Below are 16,310 nucleotides of genomic sequence, written 5' to 3'. Positions count from 1 at the left end.
CAATACGACAGGACCCGTCAGTGAACAAGGCATATTTCTTCTCATTTTCCGGTAGCTTGTTGTACAGGGGGGCTTCTTCAGCACGAACCACCTCCTCCTCTGGTGATATCCCAAAGTATTTGCCTTCTGGCCAGTCCATAATCACCTCCAAGATTCCTGGGCGACTGGGGTTTCCTATTCGAGCCCGCTGAGTAATCAGTGCAACCCACTTGCTCCATGTAGCATCAGTTGCATGATGCGTAGAGGGGACCCTTCCTTTGAACATCCAGCCTAGTACCGGCAGTCGGGGTGCCAGGAGGAGCTGCGCTTCAGTACCGACCACTTCCGAAGCAGATCGAACTCCTTCATATGCTGCCAATATCTCCTTTTCAGTTGGAGTATAGCGGGCTTCAGATCCTCTGTATCCCCGACTCCAAAACCCCAGGGGTCGACCTCGAGTTTCCCCAGGTTCTTTCTGCCAGAGGCTCCAGGTGGGACCATTCTCTCCGGCTGCAGTGTAGAGCACATTCTTTACATCTGGTCCTGTTCGGACTGGCCCGAGGGCTACTGCATGAACTATTTCCTGCTTAATTTGTTCAAAGGCTTGTCGTTGCTCAGGGCCCCATTCAAAAGCATTCTTCTTACGGGTTACTTGGTAGAGCGGGTTTACAATCAGACTGTAATTTGGAATATGCATTCTCCAAAACCCCACGACACCTAGGAAAGTTTGTGTTTCTTTTTTGCTAGTTGGTGGAGACATAGCTGTTATTTTGTTGATCACATCCATTGGGATTTGACGGCGTCCATCTTGCCATTTTATTCCTAAAAACTGGATCTCTCGTGCAGGTCCTTTAACTTTATTCTGTTTTATGGCAAAACCAGCCTTCAGAAGGATTTGGACTATTTTCTTCCCTTTCTCGAAAACTTCTTCTGCAGTGTCACCCCACACAATGATGTCATCGATGTACTGCAGGTGTTCAGGAGCTTCCCCCTGCTCCAGCGCAGACTGGATCAGTCCATGGCAAATGGTAGGGCTGTGTTTCCACCCCTGGGGCAGCCGATTCCAAGTATATTGGACTCCCCTCCAAGTGAAAGCAAACTGTGGCCTGCACTGTGCTGCTAGAGGGATGGAGAAAAATGCATTAGCGATATCAATTGTGGCATACCACTTGGCTGCCTTTGATTCCAGTTCATACTGGAGTTCTAGCATGTCCGGCACTGCAGCACTCAGTGGTGGCGTGACTTCGTTCAGGCCACGATAGTCCACTGTTAGTCTCCACTCACCATTAGACTTTCGCACTGGCCATATGGGACTATTAAAAGGTGAATGAGTCTTGCTGATCACTCCTTGGCTCTCCAGTTGACGAATTAGCTTATGGATGGGACTCAGGGAGTCTCGGTTGGTGCGATATTGCCGCCGGTGCACAGTTGTGGTAGCGATCGGCACTTGCTGTTCTTCAACCCTCAGCAACCCCACAACAGAAGGGTCCTCTGAGAGACCAGGCAAGGTAGACAACTGTTTAATGTCCTCTGTCTCCAAAGCAGCTATGCCAAAAGCCCAGCGGAACCCTTTTGGGTCCTTGAAATATCCTCTTCTAAGATAGTCTATGCCAAGGATGCACGGAGCATCTGGGCCAGTCACAATACGGTGCTTTTGCCACTCATTACCGGTTAGACTCACTTCAGCCTCCAATACAGTTAACTGCTGGGATCCCCCCGTCACACCATAAATACAGATGGGCTCTGGCCCTTTATAGCTTGATGGCATTAGAGTACATTGTGCACCGGTGTCTACCAAAGCCTTATACTTCTGTGCGTCTGACGTGCCAGGCCATCGAATCCACACAGTCCAATAAACTCGATTGTCCCTTTCCTCCCCCTGGCTGGAGGCAGGGCCCCTCTAGTCCTGGTCAGAATCTTCATTTCTGTGTTTAAAGGACTGCCTGCTGGAAGTTGGAGCAGCAAACCTTTCAGAGAACTCCTTTTTCCCAATTGTTTTCCTTTGCAATTCACGTACCCGTGCCTCTAGGGTCGCAGTAGATTTTCCATCCCATTTTCTCATGTCCTCTCCATGGTCACGTAGGTAAAACCACAGGGTGGCGCGGTGTGTGTGCCCACCATATTGTCTTCCTTGCATAGATGAACGTTTACCCCTAATAGCTGAGACACTGGTTTGTACAGGTGGGGAGGAAAATAAACTCTCTTTAAGTTGGTGGATCTCTTCAGAAAGTTTCCCCAAGGTATTCTCTTTTAGCTGGTGGACACTAGTTCGTTCAGGTGAAGGGGAAGATAATCTTTCTTCAAGTTGGTGGATCTTTTCAGAAAGTTTCTCCAAAGCATTCTCTTTTAGCTGGTGGACACTGGTTCGTTCAGGTGAAGGGGAAGATAATCTTTCTTCAAGTTGGTGGATCTTTTCAGAAAGTTTCTCTAAAGCATTCTCTTTTAGCTGGTGGACACTGGTTCGTTCAGGTGGAGGGGAAGATAAATTCTCTTTAAGTTGGTGGACCTCTTCAGAGAGTTTCTCCACAGCTGAGACACAGGCCTTTAGGGAAGAGGAGAGATTTCCTTCGTACTGCCGGAGTATTTTAGTCACTTCATTCACTGTGGGATTCTCCTCCGTTTTCCAGGCTAGTATTGCCAATGAGCTGGCATATGATGATGGGGCACTCTGTACAAACTTCCGCCACATGGGTAGTGTACACCGGACTGCATCTGGATCTGCGGATGTTTGTGCGTCGTCTAGGTCCTTATAAATTACTTCCCGTACAGCCAATTCCCTCAGGTACTGAATTCCCTTCTCCATGGTGGTCCATTTGCTTGGTAAACATACAAGTTCTTCCTTGAAGAGATACCTTTCCTTCACAGCTGACAGGAGACGCCTCCAGAGGCTGCGAGATTGTGCTCCATCTCCAATTGCTTTGTCAATGCATGCGTCCCTAGCAAGGGATCCCAGCCGCCTGGCTTCCTTGCCCTCCAATTCCACATAATTGGCTCCCGTGTCCCAGCACCGGAGCAGCCAGGTGACAAGCTGCTCGCCTATACAGCGACCAAAATCTTTTCGCACATCTCGTAGCTCACGCTGGTATAGAGTCCGGGTAATTACTGTTGATATTTCGACATCCTCATCCTCATCTTCAGTCTTCTGCACCTTTGATGGCCGGTGTAGAGTCCGGGTAGTTACTGTTGATTTTCCGACATCCTCATCCTCATCTTCAGTCTCCTGCACCTTTGATGGCTGGTATGGAGTCCGGGTAGTTACTGTTGATTTTTCGCCATCCTCATCCTCATCTTCAGTCTCCTGCACCTTTGATGGCCCAGCCTCGTCTTCACTACGCCCAGACTTAGCAGAAGACTGTCTGCGTTTTAAACGACCTGAGCCTCTATACCATTTTTTCACCTTGTCTACAGGGGCAACTTGCACTGCTACAGCTCGTTTCTCTGACCCAGCCACAGGGTCTGCCACAGGGGTTGGAATACCCTCTGCGGGGTCAACTTGCACTGCTACAGCTCGTTTCTCTGACCCAGCCACAGGAGTGGGAGCAGCTGCACGAGCTGGGGCAGCTGCGGGAGCTGGAGCGGCTGCAGGGGCTGGAGCTGGAGCGGCTGCAGGGGCTGGAGCGGCTGCAGGAGCTGGAGCGGCTGCAGGGGCTGGAGCGGCTGCAGGGGCTGGAGCTGGAGCGGCTGCAGGAGCTGGAGCTGGAGCGGCTGCAGGAGCCGGAACGGCTGCAGGAGCTGGAGCCGGAGCGGCTGCAGGAGCTGGAGCTGGAGCGGCTGCAGGGGCTGGAGCTGGAGCGGCTGCAGGAGCCGGAACGGCTGCAGGAGCTGGAGCCGGAGCGGCTGCAGGAGCTGGAGCTGGAGCGGCTGCAGGAGCTGGAGCTGGAGCGGCTGCAGGAGCTGGAGCTGGAGCGGCTGCAGGAGCTGGAGCTGGAGTGGCTGCAGGAGCTGGAGCTGGAGCGGCTGCAGGAGCTGGAGCGGCTGCAGGAGCTGGAGCTGGAGTGGCTGCAGGGGCTGGAGCTGGAGCGGCTGCAGGAGCCGGAACGGCTGCAGGAGCTGGAGCGGCTGCAGGAGCTGGAACTGGAACGGCTGCAGGAGCTGGAGCGGCTGCAGGAGCTGGAGCTGGAGTAGCTGCAGGAGCTGGAACTGGAGCGGCTGCAGGAGCTGGAGCGGCTGCAGGAGCTGGAGCTGGAGCGGCTGCAGGAGCTGGAGCTGGAGCGGCTGCAGGAGCTGGAGCTGGAGCGGCTGCAGGAGCTGGAGCTGGAGCGGCTGCAGGAGCTGGAGCTAGGTTGCTAGTAGCATCAATTGCAGCTCGATAGGCACAAGCCAGACCCCAGCACGCTACAGTGATTTGTGTCACTTTGGAACTGCCAGAGTCATGACACCTTTTTTTCAAGCATTCTGCCAGCTTTTTAGGATTTTGCAGTTGTTCAGGGGTGAATGTCCAAAACACTGGAGGTGCCCACTGCTCTAGAAACCTGCCCATATCCTCCCACACTCCCTGCCACTCGCAACTATCCCGCCTCAAGACAGATCTCCGGATGAGATTCCTAAGTAGTTGTTTAACCCTCCACAAAATCTGAAGCGCATTCAGAAGACATAACAACAAGAGCAGGCTGGTCTGAGTATCCCAAGGATATTCAACATCTCGGAGAACCACCGTAACTAGCTCGGGGGATAAGAGGGTGGTGGTGAAGGAGAAAGGGAGAGTGAACAGGTAGGGAAACATGTCTTCCCCTGTCCCCTTCACAGATTGGCTCCCTAACGAAAACAGGCAATAGGTGTAATTGCTAATAGTTTCCGAGATATGGGTTCCAAAGTATAGAGTCAATGTCAGTGCTGAGTACAAATACCAGGTTAAAGTCATGACCAGATATCTCATCATTTCATAAGCCATTGCTACACCGCACAGTACCATAACAATCTTAAACCAGGGCCCGGAAAGGATAAACAGTGCAACAGGGAGCACATACAGAAAGTAACGCACCATAAAACTCAATTTGGAATACAGGTACAGCAGACTGGAGATTAAGGCAATCAACATCGTGACTAGCAACTATTAAGCAGGTCCAATACTTATACCAATTTTAGTTTAACACACTCTGGTCAGATTTGTCGATATCTCAACCCTTCGGGCCCCACGTTGGGCGCCAAAAAGACTGTTGTGGTTTAACCCGGCTGGCAGCTAAACACCACACAGCCGTTCGCTCACCCTCCCCCCTCCCTCTCTGGGATGGGGGAGAGAAACGGGAAAGTGAAGCCTGTGAGTTGAGATAAAGACAGTTTATTAAGACAGGAAAATAATAATAACAATAATAATAATAATAGTGATAATGGTAATAGTATTAACAATAATAATGTGTAAGAAAACAAGTGATGCACAATGCAATTGCTCACCACCCGCTGACCGATGCCCAGCCTATTCCCGAGCAGCCGGCCCCCCCACCCCGGCCAGCCACCCCTATATATTGTTTAGCATGACGTCAGATGGTATGGAATACCCCTTTGGCCAGTTTGGGTCAGCTGTCCTGGGTCTGTCCCCTCCCAGCTCCTGCTGCACCCCCAGCCTGCTCGCTGGCAGGACAGAGCGAGAAGCCGAAAAGTCCTTGGCTTGGTGTAAACACTGCTCTGCAACAATTAAAACATCAGCATGTTATCAGCGCTCTTCTCATCCTAATCCAAAACATAGCACCCTACCAGCTACTATGAGCTACTTAACTCTGTCCTAACTGGAACCAGGACACCTAGGCATGACTGAACAGTGCTTATATGAGGTTTTGCACAATCATTTTCAATTTTATTTAGAAAATATTAAATGTACACGGGTACTCAAAATTGCATCAACTGAATAACTTTTCATCATTATTGATATCGTGTGTTTTTAATAAAAAATAATAAAGAGGTGATCTTTGTGCTATATTTAGCAAACTTCTCAGAAACAGGTAGGAATTTGTTTTTTTATAACATCATGTTTAAGACCTCATATTTAGACAACTGTTCTCACCACCATTTTCAACTCCAAAACAAACAACTGAACCTAGTGAGTCTAGTTAAAAACAACAACAACAAAAAACAAAACAGAAAAACAGAAAAATTTGGCCTGTAGAATAGCAATGTTACCTTGAAAATCTGATGTCTGGGACAAAAAATTATATTATTTATGACAATATATGACCTTATCAAAGTTGACCCACTGATATAAAATTTGGCACCACTGCTAGTATCTTTATAATTCTAGAGAATAAATATTTACAGAGTAGGACAAAGGTGTGCACCTTTCTTTACCCAAGGACAAAACCTACATGATCTGGATAGTAGGGGAACAAAAGATTACCTGTTTTTCATTTTCTTCATGAGAAAGCGTCAAATTAACTCTCTCTCTTAAAACTACCTATTGTCCATTTTCTTTTAATATATCTTATGATTTTGTTTTGGGCTAGCTCTTCAGCCTTCAAGGAAAAAACAACGTTCTAGTTTTATCTGGTTTACCTAATATTTGACAATATATCATTCTTCAGGCTGTTACATGAGCAGTTTGCGAGAGCCTCCAGCATCGGCTTGAAGGAATTCCTTTGCACTGATGGTGGAATGGCTGAACAGCCACAAGTTGGTTCCATGATCTTCCGCAGAACGCTAAATAGTCACCTTGCCAGATTATTAATTTTATGTTCCATTTTGTGTAAATATTCTGTATGTGTTTAAATGGAGTGCTCTATCCATTGCTCAGTGCTCACCAACTGAGAATACACAGATTGCCGGAGTCATAAAACAGACTGGGAAAGGCAAAGAGACTGCAGTTTCAAAACAAAGGGGAAATTTCAGTTATTGCAGTGGGAACAAGTTGAAGTGTATTTGCCAAAAATGAGTAATGGAGATGTAAATACTGATTACAGATAACAAATCTACCTTAAACCATAAGCCTACCTAAATTTGAAATGGTACTCTGCATTCAACACACAGGAGTATTTTCATCCTAATATTTTTTCCTATAAATAAAGGAAATACACACACAAGGAGAACTATAGGTGGTGTAAAAATTCAATACTTTCAAAGAGTTCCGAAAGTAATAGCAGGGTAATGTTCATGTGTATGTTTTTCAGGAAACTATTTGAAGGACAAGAAAGCAATTTAACACTTGTAAGCATTTTAGTAAATAGAAATAGATGTGGTCAGCCATAGTTAGATTCGGTATGTATTAACTTAAAATGCCTGGGAAGGAAGGCAGAGAGCTACCTTTATTTTAAGGAACTGGAATTCAGAACATGTCACAACTCTGTCTCATCTGAACTCCTGTACAGCCGCAGATGACAGAACTTTCCAAACTCATTTAAAGTGGGAAAACATTCACACTAGATTGAGAACCATCCACTGATAGAAAAACTCCTATTCCACTAAAATGCATTGGTCTGAGTGTGTATGTTGGCAAGACAGATTAAGAAAGCCTGATTTTTAAGCTACTGGAACATGTGTACAAAAGCTTTTAGCTCTTGATTATAACACATATATCCTAAGATTACATACCATATACACAAAAAGAAACCAGCCAAGTTCTCTCTTAAAACAGATCTAAAAGTTCGTGCATTCATCAAGTCTTTGAAAACTGTCAAACTATAGATGGGATTCCTCTCATGATACAGCATCTTTTTTTTGCCATAAAAACAGTGCTGTTTCCTTGGGGGGGGGGGGGGGTAGAAAAAAACATATTACATATCAGACTTTTGTGTGTTAAAGTAGTAAATATAGAAGCCTCTGTTTTACAGATTCCTTCCAAGGTGAAAAAATAGCTCCGCAAAATAGCTCCGCTTTGCTAATGTTACAGTGCTACTGGTACAAAAATATATCAAACTGAATATCATTACATTCAGTAGTCTTTTTACAAACCCAAGAAGTCTTCTAAGAAACCCAGGAAGTTTCTTAAAAAGGTTGTATAGCTGCTAAAAGTCTTTAAGATGAACTACACTAAATTCAGATTTTAGTATGAGATGGCACTCATAATCAGCATATTACACTACCAGTACCACAAGTGTTAAAAATGTCTTTCAGAGTAGTTCTAAGGCAAATAAGTATTTGTGAAGTGTGAGTTTAAAATACCCTTTCATTATTTTATTTATATTCAGCATAATTCTTCTAGCTTTTCCTACAAACAAAGCAAAGCATAAAAAAATAAAAGGTACTGAACAAGTAATTCTGCTACTGAATCTCTTTTACTTTAGGCACAACCCTTATCAGACTGACCTTCAACTAAAAATCTGTAAATGCAGCTATCTTTTCTGTAAACTTGGCTTACAACAGGACTCAGTTTACATTTACATATAAACTAACAGAGTTTTAAGCTGAAGGCTTTTGACTATGAACATAACGTGGTATTTCCTATCTAGTGTACTACACATGTACCACATATTACAATATGACAGGATTATTTGTTTTTTCATCTATTTTGTACCATTGCTTGCAGACAACGGTCTGCTCAAAACCCTCCTTTCCTGGACAGGAGTGTTTTGCTGACATGTGAGGAGATTATGTACAGGAAGAAAAGGTTCTTCTGTTCAAACTGACCAAGCACTTACCCCAGATCTGACATTAGACATACACTAAAAAAGATCAGTTACATGTTAAATTTCTGTTCTTGGCCATTATTCAAACCAAAAGGTGGGAGTCTCAAACGTGCCCCTGGTACTTAAATAGCAAATACAAATCAGCAATTATTACTAAGATGTTACAAGCACTCTAAAATACCTCAGAGTCACACCCTTTAAGAACCTGAATAATTTATTTTAATTAAGTAACTCAATTTAAGTAATGAAAATACAGCAATCATTTTTAGGAGAATAGAATACTAAACATTTCATGCAGCACTTACTTCCTAAAACATACTAGTACAAACACTTCATAGCAACTGCTTCCCAGATTGATCGTTTGGAACCACTTCTGTTCTTTAATCTTTTTCTCAGTAACAATTATTTAAACAAACAACATAATATGGTAGAGTCTAAGAGTTATTAGTCTATATGTGAGGGACTCTTGTGAAATTGAGGTAAAATTCTCTGGTAAATGATTTCTTCATAACACTGCATTAGTTGAAAACAATTCTTATCATAAGACCAGGCAACTGAACTATTGTTTCTCTTTTCAGTAGCTCCATGCCATTATAGTGAAAACTTGCTACTGATAACTTGCAGCTTCTCAACAGTACATTAAAGAATACCATAATTGAAATTAAATCTAGCACGAGAGAATTAAAAGTGGAGGTTAAAATATAGACTTCTTCCAAAAAATAGAGGGTCAATTTTAAAATATTGTGTAATTATTTGCAAATACATGCCACTTTTATTGAGAATGTGGCAAGTAACTTCCCCTAACACAAGAATTTAGAACAGCAGATTTACAGACATGCATTATGTATGTGGTTGCAGTAGATTTACTTTTGAAGAATAGGAAGCAGACCTTAATGAAGTCATCTAACTTCTAATTTTAAAATAATTAGATAACTGATAACACACATGTTCAGTCTTCTTTGAACATTCTAAATGTAAAATCACATTTGAGAAAGACGATGTTTAAGCTAAAAGTTTAAAAGATGTATACATAAATATCACGTACATATGAACACAGACTCATTACTGAAAGTTCTTTACAAAGACTATAGAATCAAACAAAAGAGCAGTTCTCACCACAATAAGAGTACCAAGTGTCTTTGAGACTTTTAAATGGATTTGCCAACTTCAAAGGCTGAATTTGAAGTAATCAACTCTAAAACAATGGTATTATCAATCATTTGATGGGTTGTAAGCATATCACAAATCAGGCTTGGCACAGCCACAACCTCCAGATTTTCATGTTCAATTGCACACTAATACCAACCAGATCATATAAAGTGACTCCAGTAATAAAAGAAAAAAATCATTTGCAAGAATATATTGACTAAAGACTGCTCATGTATGAGTACAGCTCCCAGTCATTTTTTAAAAAAAATGAATATGACATGGAAATCTAACTTGTCACAGTTTCATTGAATGTTTTCTGTACTATATTTATGAATAGCTGCATTCCAAATTAGTTCTCTTTGAGCTGTGATCCACCCATGATCTGCTATAATGTTCATGGCCAATAACGATTCTCAGAGTTTTATTTAACTTATTTTTATTTTTAAAGGACCTTCACGTATACTTACTAAAGCAAAAAAATATATCTTTATTACATGTATAATGACCCTATAAATCCCAGCCTAATCCACCATCTATTGCTTCTCATCTAGTGAAGGTGTGGCAACGTCTCTGTAAACATATAAAGTTAGCTCAGTTTCAGCTTAAAGCCACAACAGTACATTTAGTAAATGAATACACAGTTGCTTGTCTAAATGTACCGTGGACTAACTTAAGGAATCTTCAGCGTACACATCTGGACAGCTGGCAATAGCCTCAACACTTCAGAAGCCAAGAACTTTTGATTATCAAGAGCATTCAGAGTTTGCTCTGCAGCTTGAGCACAGAGGACATTCTTATCTGCATTGCATTTACCATGATTTAAAGATACAGAGCACATCCAGGAGACCAGACATTTTCTGGGCACCATGACAGAACTCAAAAGTTTGAAGAGCAAAAGGAGTAAGAACTTATATATATACATGTATATATATATATATATAAATTTTGTTTTTATTTTTTTTTTCCAGAATCACTGAAGTTTTAGCTTTCTACCTCTCTCCCCATTTCTCCACTAGACGGATAAGTTTAATTTAGTTCTCCATCTAAATCATCTGCAGCCTTTAGATTTTTACTCCAAAACAAGCTCAAAACTGAGATCAAGAATAGGCTGTTGCACTCTCAGAAATGTTAACATTACTTGTTAATGCTACTCCCAGAAATGTTAATGTTATGTTCATTCTCCCTCAGGCTTCATTCTCTCTTACCTGTCCCTCTTCAAATCCACACTGCAGGGACACCCATGCTCTTCCCTTTCACTGTGCTATACAGTTCCCTTTTTTATCTATTTCTCATCTGCCATGAACTTACCATGCTCCTTGATGTCAATCCTGTGCTTTCTGATACAAGCTAATACTGGTCACCCATAAATACTTGAGACTGATTTGAAAGTTATCAATTTAAGTACAGTTTTAGCTTGCTTTTCAATTCAAACAATGAAGCATTCAGTCACAATTGATAAACAATCATTGTCAAGTTCAAGTTTCAGTCAAACAAGCACATTCTGACCCCTCTAAAGAGGCAGGATTTCAGTCCACCTACCTCACTTGCTTTCTTCATGTTTCTCCACGACACCATTTCCTCATTTCCTCTTATGTTCAGGTCTACACCCACGAGTTCTCATCTTCTCACCGCAGCACTAATCACGAAGTGTCCTCATTTTCCTCAATGAAATTTATCATTTTCTCCAATCCCTATTTCCAACAATTCCAGATATTGTTTGTAACACCCAGCTAAGCGTCCCCCTGCCCCGGCCTTCACACAGCTCCCAGCTCCCTCCCTCACTGCCAAATAACAGCAGCTCCCAAACTCACCACAAGCAAGGAACAGCAAAGCCCCCAACCACTGGCTGAAGAAAATTTTTCACCTCAGTACAACCAACAGCAAAATAGTTTATACAACTGAAAAGCGGAAACATGAATCCTGAGGGCAGCTGGAGCCATGCCCACCTCACCCTGGCCTGCTGCCTCTTGCTGAGGGGAGAGGTGGGACTGAGGGTGCCACTCCCCAACCATCAGGGCAAGATGGAGGCCATGCCGCCCATCCAGCTGCCAAAATCAGTGACAGGAGAGAGGTTTCCTCCTGCCCTGAGCCTGCTTTGGTTCTGACTTGGACAATTGAACAGGACATGGAAATAAGTATAGCTATTGCTGCTCCTCCAAACAAAAAGCAAACGAACAGCTCCAAAACTGAACAAGATCCATGGGGTTTGCTCCCCCCTTTCCACTGGGGGGAAAAGGGGAAATCAATTTTTAAAAAAAACAACTATCAAAGTATGACATAAGCACATCTGACTTCTTACCAGGCCAAAACATAGCCTCTCAGCAACTTTCCAGCTGTCCCAGCTTCATAATGAAGCAGCCTGAAGGATGCCTCATCATACCTCCCAAGTCATGTAATAGCACATAAAACCCTAGAGATCACAACTCAGAAGACTTTGTAGCCACAAAGACTAGTGATGACAACTTTTTTTTTTGAGAAACACCACAACCACCACCAAATGCAAATTCTATGCACATATTTTAAATATACATTAGGAAACAAATGTGGATCTAATTTAAGAAGCTACATTCCTTTCCTGCTAGAATTAGTGATTTGATTTAATGTGAAGGGCAAGTATACTAAAAGCCACAGCATGAGTTTTGATGCAATATCAATAGGGTCAGTTCCTCCTTAGAACAGCATCTGTCCCTGACTGTTCTCCACCCGAACTTTATATTAGAAATACCATAGTACCAATCCAATCATGTTTTATTAGTTTAACTAGGTGTTACCTCATAAAATTAAACAGTATGGCAGGACTAGAAAACAAAATAGTATGTTAAGGGGTATTAAATATAGCTAGAGATAAATAACATCCTGCTCTCTAAAATGTCTATTCAGGGTAGGGAAAAGGGTGGAAATAGTGGTAATGTCTATTAACATTTGTAGTTTACAGTATATACCCAGCCTGCTCTGGAGAAAAAAAAATTAAAGGATTTAACGTTCTATACTGTAATGAAATTAAAACATTTTCCCATGCTGGTATATAAGTATTGATGTTCAAGACTGAAGTCAGTGCCAGATAGATTCTAACAGCCTCAAGATAAAGACTTCAGGTAGATCCTCTGCAACAGTGGCAGGCTCGAAAGCAAGAATCTGTTCAAGAGCTATAATCTTATTGGGTATTTCTGGCAGTCCCTTTAAATGCTTTTGTATCCTTTCGACATCATGACTCTGAGCTCTCCCAAAAATACATTATGCCAATTCTTTAGGGTGTATAGCAAAAAACAAACCCAGCATTTGGTTAGGAATCTATAATAAGTTATTTATCTCTTATGGAGATGACTCATTTTATACATTGTTTGTTTTAACTGTTGCATACATTCTGAGAACTGAATTCAGTTTCTTTGTAGGTTTGGATACTCAAGATAAAAGCAATTTAAGACTCGAGTTTTAGAGATGAGGAGCCTCTGGATCCTTGAGAGCAGAAGAGCTCAGTTACTAACTTCCCCTTGCATCACTACTAACACTCTTCTTTCCCACACTTTTATGTAAAAAATGTGATATTAGTCTATTAAAAACAACACAAAAAACCACGCCACCCTTAATTCTACTACTCCAGGCAGTTCCAAGGTTAGAAATAGAACATTTCACATTTGAGGAATTTAGATTATTTTTCCTTTTGCAATGCAAGTTCAAGATAGCTCTCCCAGTCATTTAAAAGAAAATATTAAAAAATTGCCATACCTTCAAGCAGGGTACTGCACTGTTTAAGTGACAGTGATTCACACTGTAATGTAAATACAGTCCAGTGAAAGCTTCTTAACCACTTCTAAACCACTCTTCCAAAGAAATGCTTTGAACTTGCTGATTTGTAGAACTCTAATACTCTTTTCCAAGGGAAATGCACAGCAATTTGCATCGTATTATAACAGGTTTGCTTTTCCTGATTACAATTCACAAATATCTTGAAAGTAGTCCATGGACCCAAAGGGTCTGCTAGTCACAGGCTGCAATCATTATGAAAATTAAAGAGTGTCATATTATTTCTTAGCAAAACAAGAGCACATGAAAAACATTTCAGAAACTAATAAATAAAAACAAACAAATTCCTAAGAAAATTTCTTTAATTTTCACGTTATGGAAATACATATTTTGTTTTTATTTCCATGATACAAAAATGTTAAATATCAAACATTTTCAGAAATCTACCAATGCAGATCTTGTTTAAACAAATAAAGGGCTGGTGCAGTTAGCAGGTTTGTCACAGGTACCAAAAAAACATTTTTACAAAAACCCCACAAGCTGAGGAAGAAGGTGAGGAAGAAATAGATCAAGACTAAAGAGTGAAAACAGCAAGATGTGAAAACAAAGAAAAACTACCTCCCACCAGGATATTCATGTTTGAGGAGCACATAAGTTAAATTTATTTAATTATTTATTTTAAAAGGATATGGTACACGTAAAGTGGGTATTTAGAGGAACACTGGCTGCACTGGGGGTGGAGGGTGGGAGTAGAGAATGAAAAAGGAAAAAAAATTTCCAGATGAAGTAACTGGTAGAAAGCAGTATGTGAAACTGCAGTTCTACCTGTATCAAGAATGCTGACAGCATACTGACATTGCCTGAAAAAGTATCTAAAGATTAGGAGATTTGTGGTAAGTCCCCTCAAGCACAGGAGACAGCCTAGCACGAAGTCAGAGTGCCAGTTCTTTTTGTACATTTCATAGTCAGCATGCCAAAGGAGGTGACCAAAATACATTTAGTCTTGCTTCTTAAATCTAACATCATTTATGACAGCAAGGATTTCACATGATCAACAACAGAATCATATACTAGTTAATATATGCACAAGTAAAATTGACAGTGATTGTTCAGTAAACAGTTTAAAATAATTAAACTGATTTTCAGGACACATACTGCTTTGTTAACACCGCTTTATTTAAATAAAGTATGGCTTCCAGGAGGTGTCATCTCACAACTGCTTTCAATCAATTCCACTTGTTCAGGCAGTTGTTTCCTACCATGTTTCAGGGACTTCAAAAATTTCATTGGAACTACTTGTGAAGCTTCCTAAAAAAGGAGTCATAGAACATTATATTAAAGATTTCAATATACAAACACTAAAAAGAATAAAAACTAAGATCAACAATCTTTCGATTCTTTCAAAGCATACAAATGACAAATTTTCTTATCTACAGCAAGGCTTTAGATATGTTATTTGCAAGTCAATATTTATGAAGGGAACCCAACAGACTGTTTATCACTGGGTACTAAAAAAAAGTTCAATTTGTTTGGAAAAAACTAAGTCAAACACTAAAGAACAAAGAAAATTTTCTGAAAGAAATTGCTAACAAGTTCAAACAGAATCAACAACAAATAGATCAACAGAAATCAATTACTTTGTGGTTTAAATTCACATGACCTAAGGTTATTTGATTTCAACATACGCCCCCCCCCCATAATTTATTTATTTATTTTTTACAGACTACAGTAATTTGTACAACATTGCAAAAATATAAGGTGAAAAACAGTCACCTGATTGTCACCTATCTGCATTTAACCAGACAAACAATTGAAAGGTATTTTGGCTAGAAAAATGTCAGTATTAAAGTCTGGAAATCAAAACAAAAAATTATCCAACAACCTAGGTGACAAGTCTTCAACTAATTAAAAACCAGAAAGATTATGATCAAATGCCACACAAAACATCATGTATATTGATTTATAAATCCTAACAGTTTTTAGAAGATAGGAAAAAGATTTGAATTTATATTTTGTATTAGAAACACCATTGATTTTCAATCTTTACATATTGAATCCTAAACAAGGCTAAAAAATAGAAGATTTACAAAACACATAAAAATAAAGAAAAAACATCATTCAGGCAAATCCGTATTTTGACACTTTTACAGAGGTCTACAATTTCTTCTGTTTTTCAAAATCTGTATCTCCTGAAAGTGAGATTCCTCAAGCTTCAACAGCTAACAGTTCATGAAATGTGAATGATCTGCTCACAGTCCAGTAACCTTTCAAACAAATGTAGGCTTACTCAGAACACGTTAGACCGCAAGAACTGTTAAGGGTGACTGTGACCCACCCATCCAAAATGCTTGGAGGGGATTTTAAGAACTCTCACTTTTCATCACCATCTTGTCAATTAATATCAGAAAAAAAAAGCACAGCTAAGTGATACATAAATACAAAAAGCTCAAAAATCTAAAGGGCCTACTGAAGGTTAAAATCCTGGTATATCAACACCTATCTGGCAGCTTACTGCTTCACTGAATTGTCCCAGAAAGCCAACGTTCTCAAGAGATGTTCTAGGGAGGCACTGTGGCAAGCAGTGTGCTGGAGGGGCAGGCAGGTTGGCTGTCAAAGTTTTGGCTTAGTTGTAAAGGTAGATAACATTCTGACCACAGTGAGAAATTGCATTGGTTCTTCAACTTAAATAACTAATCTCACAAATGACTGTGAATAAGGGAAATTAGTACAATGTTATCAAGATATACAGTTTAAGTTCTAATACATATAAGTGCTAATTAAAAGGGCACATATATTAGCTTTCAAGGCAGCAGGTAGTTTTATTAAAATGGACTTATTTGTAAGCAACAGTTTGTTTAACGACAGACGTCTTGCAGATCAAGCTGCAGG

The 16,310-nt window shown here is 41.0% G+C and overlaps 1 protein-coding gene across 2 annotated transcripts in view; it reads right to left on the bottom strand.

Moving 5' to 3' along the window:
• The window catches only part of PARN (poly(A)-specific ribonuclease), a 154,401-nt gene that overhangs the window by 76,366 nt on the left and 61,725 nt on the right, over positions 1-16,310 (bottom strand). For both annotated transcript variants that reach the window (XM_066977972.1, XM_066977974.1), the window contains exons 24-25: positions 13,404-14,729; positions 11,217-11,368 (exon numbers count right to left, since the gene is read on the bottom strand). In XM_066977972.1, the coding sequence (XP_066834073.1) occupies positions 14,677-14,729 (53 nt within the window). In that variant the 3' untranslated portion in view covers positions 11,217-11,368; positions 13,404-14,676. The remainder of the gene's footprint in view (positions 1-11,216; positions 11,369-13,403; positions 14,730-16,310) is intronic.

Source organism: Anser cygnoides, chromosome 15, assembly GCF_040182565.1.
Source record: "Anser cygnoides isolate HZ-2024a breed goose chromosome 15, Taihu_goose_T2T_genome, whole genome shotgun sequence".
NCBI lineage: Eukaryota > Metazoa > Chordata > Aves > Anseriformes > Anatidae > Anser > Anser cygnoides.
The sequence above is the reverse complement of the archived record's forward strand: the minus strand, read 5'-3'. Positions and strand labels throughout refer to the sequence as shown.